The 6314-nt window shown below is 45.3% G+C and overlaps 1 protein-coding gene across 6 annotated transcripts in view; it reads left to right on the forward strand.

Annotated features, from left to right (window-relative positions):
* The window catches only part of KDM2B (lysine demethylase 2B), a 110580-nt gene that overhangs the window by 65367 nt on the left and 38899 nt on the right, over positions 1-6314 (forward strand). For 3 of the 6 annotated variants that reach the window (XM_032168469.2, XM_032168466.2, XM_058424740.1), the window contains one exon: positions 146-5005. In XM_032168469.2, coding sequence (XP_032024360.1) covers positions 146-327 — 182 coding nt within the window. In that variant the 3' untranslated portion in view covers positions 328-5005. Of the gene's footprint in view, positions 1-145; positions 5006-6314 lie in introns of those variants that run through there. The other 3 variants (XM_058424738.1, XM_058424739.1, XR_009208827.1) reach the window with 3 other exon arrangements.

Here is a 6314-nt window from a genome sequence, read left to right on the forward strand (position 1 = left end):
AATAACATTTTATTTAGTGCAGCACAGCAGGAGCTGGAATATGTAGAGCTCTGACCTGTCCCCCACTGCTGAGCGCCTGGGTCTGGGGGGACCTTCTGGCTCCTGGCCTTCACACCTCACATTACTATTTATTTCTTCTCTGCAGACTGCAATAAGGTCACTGATCAGTGCCTGTCCTTCTTCAAACGCTGTGGAAACATCTGTCATATTGACCTGAGGTACTGCAAGCAAGTCACCAAGGAAGGCTGTGAGCAGTTCATAGCCGAGATGTCTGTGAGTGTCCAGTTTGGGCAAGTAGAAGAAAAACTCCTGCAAAAACTGAGTTAGTCCAAGGACAAGTATGTAAATACGGGGTGGGCTCTGGGAGGGGAGAGACTTTACAAAAATGAGGGCTTTTATTTTCCATTTGGAACGTGGGACAACAGACCACAACGCAATTCCATTTTGCAAGTCTTTCCAAGGGAGAAGCTGTTCAACCACCCATTTGGGGGATGAGTGAGCCGACACTTTCTTGGTCTTTCTAAATCGTAACTGCACTGCTTTCTGGACCATTTCTAAGGCGGCCTTTACAAGAAGACATTCCTGTCGGAGAGGAGGGTGGACTTCGGAGAAATTCTCATACTGAAGCGTGAGCTTAGGAGTTTCTGTTAGTGGGAGTGGTGTTTTGGACACTTCATTCCTTGCAACACCGAGGTTTTGGGTGTTGACATAAAGTGGACCACACACCACATCTGCTGCCGTCTTGACACTTTTTTTTGGTTGGTTGGTTTTGTTACATCTTACATTATGCAGAACTATTTTTGTACAAATTGTTTAAAAGTTATTTATGCAAGGTTTGAATGCATACCAGTGTTTTTATTGTTTTGAGATTGCCAATTTTCCTGATTTCCTTAAGGTAGGAGAGAATTTAACGTGTACTTCATCGACACAACCCATCTACAAATGTGCCCAGATCTAACAAAGTAGGCTAAGACCTTCCACTTAAAAGCATGTTTAACTGGAAGTTGAGAGTCTGCTTTGTACCTCAAGAGTTACATGAGCATGTTGTGGATAGATGTAAATTGTAGTCGAAGTAAGATACTCTGCCAAGTTTCCTCTGTAGAGAATTCACTTTTCTCAAATTTTAAAATTTCAACTTCAGCCTTTGCACTCAGGAGGGTCTGCTCCAGCATGAGCTCTTGTACTTACATAGATCTAATTTATACAGTGAGTCAAGACGTAGAATAAGTGCTCCCACACAGCCTTTCTTTTGCTTTTTTCTCTCCTCTGAAGTGTGAGTTGAGTTCTCATTTAGGTTTGTAACGTGGCTATTTCCTAGTTGTAAAGTTCTGCATTTATAAGTGCCATTGTTGTAAGGTGGTGTTTCCTAGACCTTCCCTGATGCGATTTTACCTTTGTTGAATTTGTATAAACAATTGTACAAAAAAAACCACTCTTGAACTTTGAGGGTTTTTGTTCTAGGAGTGGACTAGAAGTTTAAGCCCAGAGTCAGTAAACACTGTTTTGAGGTCCAAACAATGTAATTTCTGATTCATCTGATGTACCCTGTGGTGCGTCATTTTTTTTTCTTCAGAAAGAAAGAAAGCTGTTTCTGGCTAGTAAAGGTAACGGGAAAGAGCTATGCTCTGACAACGGCCACGTGTAGGAATTAGACACAGACTTCTTTAAGGAGAAGAGTTGCTCATCTGTCTGTGTGCCTCTTACCACACAGAATTAATTCCATGGCTACTTGCCATTACCGTTGCCTAAAAGTTCGCCAGATTTGGGAGACAGTGGGAGCAACTGCAGGAGGCTGCATCCTGTACAGGTAGCCTTGGGCCATGGTGGCTGTAGGAAACACTTGGTCATGAGGTGGCTTCCCCAAGTAGCAGATGCAGAAACCAGTGAGAAGTAATTTTAGATTACAGAATTTTTTTTTAAAGACAGGACCCTGCTGGCAATGTCATATTCACATACAGAAACAGCTGCTCTAGTGAATCTGAAGATGGAGACAGTAACCAACCTCCTTCCTCAGTGATTGATAAGAGCAATGTAAGATGTTGCCCCTGTGGAAGAGGCCTTTCCTGCTGATGGCTGAGTTTTCTATTTGTCCCTTTTATTTTTACTATGGCAAAACAGTTTTAATTAAAATGAGACAAGGCCAGGTGGAGTGGATCCAGCACTTTGGGAGGGATCACCTGAGGTCAGGAACTCAAGACCAACCTGACCAATATGGTGAAACCCCATCTCTACTAAAAATACAAAAATTAGCCAGGAGTGGTGGTGCATGCCTGTAGTCCCAGCTACTCAGGAGGCTGACAGGAGAATCGCTTGAAACCAGGACACAGAGGTTGCAGTGAGCTGAGATTGCACCATTATACTCCAGCCTGGCGACAGCGAGACTCCATTTCAAAAAAAAAAAAAGAGAAAGCTCTCATCTAGATACATGTCTCCTGTTAATTTAAATCCACAGACCCTTGTTGACTCAATCTAAAGACACTTGAAGCCACTGTACCCCAGAATTTAACTCAGGAATCCACTTCACTCCATGGTTTATAAAAATGTGACTTTCTTTTGTAAGCCTGATTGTTTAAAATGCAGTGTCCTCATGAATGGTAATACTTGTTTTCTTGACAGCCTGAGTTCTCCAAACCTCCAAACATTAATAATATAGCTACCCTGATATCCAGTAAAGTCATCCTCTTCCTTAAGAATTGCTTTAAGGTTAATCATTGTTTTCTGGTGAACGGCTCCCGTAGTCACTCATTAGTAGCCAAGACAGATTTGTGGCTGCAACCAGGACTGGTTAAGGGAAGGTAGGGCTCAGGGTTAGAAGGCAGTGTTTCTCCTCTAAGTATTCCTGGAGCACACAGGTCTGCTAGGGAGGGGCTGCCAGGGCTGGGGATCCGAGCCACCACAGGGATGTGCAATACAGCAGAGACATAGCAGATCTCGTTTCAGGAGAGGCCACTGTATAGTACAGTGGCCATAAACTCCCCAAAGAGTACTGAACAATCCAGTAAGATTGTACTTCAGTACATATCCATGGTCTCTGTACAGACCTATTTTATTTATTTTGAGACAGAGTCTCCCTCTTGTCCAGGCTGGAGTGCAGTGGTGTGATCTCAGCTCACTGTAATCTCTGCCTCCCAGATTCAAGCAATTCTCCTGCCTCAGCCTCCCGAATAGTTGGGACTACAGGTGCCTGCCACCATGCCCAGTTAATTTTTGTATTTTTAGTAGAGATGGGGTTTCACCCACCATGTTGGCCGGGCTGGTCTCGAACTCCGGACCTCAGGTGATCTGCTGGTCTCAGCCTCCTAAAGTGCTGGGATTACAGGGATGAGCCACCGTCCGCAGCCTCTTTTATTTTTAAAATGAGCCAAAGATGAGGCCAGCTGAGGCTAAATGCTACAAGCAACTACTCTGAGCCTACACACCATGTCTGATGAAGTAATGAAAGGACCATAAACCCAAGGGAATGTTTGCTGTGTCAAATCACAGCTCAGGAGCCTAGAAAAGAGGCTCTGTCCCTTCCTCTAGGGAATCTGATGTTTACAAAGGAAGACACCATAGCACCTAAATGACATCCTTTCATATTCTGAAGATGGGATAAAGAGACTTCACTGTATTCCACTGCAGACTTACCCATATGACATGACTTATTTAAAATATTTACTTAAAGCAGCATGGGGCTGGGTGCAGTGGCTCATACCTGTAACCCCAGCACTTTGAGAGGCCGAGGCAGGCGGATCACCCGAGGTCGGGAGTTCGAGACCAGCCTGGCCAACATGGTAAAACCCTGTCTCTATTAAAAATACACAATTAGCTGGGAGTGGTAGTATGCACCTGTGATCCCAGCTACTCAGGAGGAAAAGGCAGAAGAATCACTTGAACCTGGGAAGCAGAGGTTGCGGTAAGCCAAGACTGCACCATTGAACTTCAGCCTGGGCAACGGAGCAAGACTCTGTCTCAAAAAAAAAAAAAATTTGTTTAAAATTATCCAGGCATGGTGGTACGCATTATATGCCAGCTCCCGGGAAGGCTGAGGCGGGAGGACTGCTTGAGCCCAGAAGTTAAGACTGTAGTGAGCTATGATCATGCCACTGTACTCTGCCTGGGTGGGCAACAGCAAGACTCTGTCTTTAAAAACAAAGGGGGAGGGGTGGGTAGAAAGGCATGCCAGTTTAAAAATTCAAACTCCAGAGGGAAATGCTTGCCCTCTGCCAAACAAGCCAATTTCCAAGTATCAAGCCTGTTACACTAAACATTTCTGTTGTCTGGCTAATAAACCAGGGTTACTTCAAACTACTATCTAAAAAATCCACCAAGCATTTTGTACTCTTTCTATAAAGAAGCCACTAAAACTCAATACACAAATCTAAGAGTAAACATTAAACTGCTTTAAGCTAAGACTGTATAAATTTGAATTTTTGACTTTAAGTTTAGACAAAACCAGCACCTACTGCTTAGCTTCTATGGCCTAGATTTAAAGACTTGCCACCACCAAGTTACCAATTTGGAGGAAATGTTAAAATTTCCAGTCTCATGAAAAGGTTACTTTGGAGCCGGGCGTGGTGGCTCACGCTTGTAATCCCAGTACTTTGGGAGGCTGAGACAGGCGGATTACCTGACGTTGGGAGTTTGAGACCAGGGAGAAACCCTGTCTCTACTAAAAATACAAAATTAGCCGGGCATGGTGGCGCATGCCTGTAATCCCAGCTACTCGGGAGGCTGAGGCAGGAGAATCACGTGAACCCGGGAGGCAGAGGTTGCGATGAGCCGAGATCACACCATTGCACTCCAGCCTGGGCAACAAGAGCGAAACTGCATCTCAAAAAAAAAGAAAAAGAGGCCAGGCGCGGTGGCTCACGCTTGTAATCCCAGCACTTTGGGAGGCCGAGGCGGGCGGATCACGAGGTCAGGAGATCGAGACCACGGTGAAACCCCGTCTCTACTAAAAATACAAAAAATTAGCCGGGCGTGGTGGCGGGCGCCTGTAGTCCCAGCTACTCGGAGAGGCTGAGCCAGGAGAATGGCGTGAACTCGGGAGGCGGTACTTACACCAGCCTGGGGACAGAGTGAGATCCGTCTCAAAAAAAAAAAAAAAAAATTAGCCGGGTGTGGTGGACATGCCTGTAATCCAGTATCGGAGGTGAGGCAGAGAATCGTTGAACCAGAGTGAGTTGCAGTGAGTGAATCGTGCCTTGATCCAGCCTGGGAAAGAGTGAAATCCATCTCCAAAAAAAAAAAAAAGAAAAAGAAAAAGAAAAGGTTACTTTGGGAGGCTGAGGTGGGTGGATCATGAGGTCAGGCGATCGAGACCATCCTGGCTAACAGTGAAACCCCGTCTCTACTAAATATACAGAAAAATTAGCCGGGCATGGTGGCGGGCACCTATAGTCCCAGCTACTTGGGAGGCTGAGGCAGGAGAATGGCATGAACCCAGGAGGCGGAACTTGCAGTGAGCTGAGATCGCACCACTGCACTCCGGCCTGGACGACAGAGCAAGACTCCGTCTCAAAAAAAAAAAAAAAAAAAGTTTACACAAAAAGCACAAGTGCCCACAAAACTCTGGCAACTTATGCTGCTTCTAAAGGGAAGCCATGACCTGCTCAAGCCAGTTACTACTAATTGTGGTTGCAGACAAACAAGTAGGAGGCCTTGATTTACATGCTTTGATCTTCAAAAGCAGAAAAATTTTTTCTTTACTATTAGCCATACAAACTTTCTGCTCACAGCACAGGGGCATCTGCCTCCTGGTGTTCACAGGTATTTTCAGCTCTGTTGATGGACTAGTAGATTCTGAGCACCCAAGGCCATGTGTGTTACTCACTGCAGAGTCAGGAGATAACAGACTCTGAGAAGCGGCCACTCCCAGCTGCACTGAAATCACAGTTGGTCTCAACTCAACCATCCTGAGTCAAGTCAAGTTGGACCTAAAAGAGATTTCACACATTTTTGCATAATATCCCAAGTTCCTCTTTTTTTTTTTTTTTTTTTTTTTAGACGGAGTTTCACTCGTCGCCCAGCCTGGAGTGCAATGGCGTGATCTTGGCTCACTGCAACCTCCGCCTTCCAGTTTCAAGCGATTCTCCTGCCTCAGCCTCCCAAGTAGTTGGGATTACAGGCACCCACCACCATGCCCAGCTAATTTTTGTATTTTTAGTAGAGACGGTTTCACCATGTTGGCCAGGCAGGTCTCGAACTCTTGACCTCATGATCCACCCGCCTCAGCCTCCCAAAGTGCTAGGATTACAGGCATGAGCCACCGCACCTGGCCCAAGTTTCTCATTTCTTATGTGGTACTGGAAGGGTTAAAAGCAACTCTGGCA

The sequence above is a fragment of the Hylobates moloch genome, unplaced genomic scaffold (genome assembly GCF_009828535.3).
Source record: "Hylobates moloch isolate HMO894 unplaced genomic scaffold, HMol_V3 SCAFFOLD_12, whole genome shotgun sequence".
Taxonomy (NCBI): Eukaryota; Metazoa; Chordata; class Mammalia; order Primates; family Hylobatidae; genus Hylobates; species Hylobates moloch.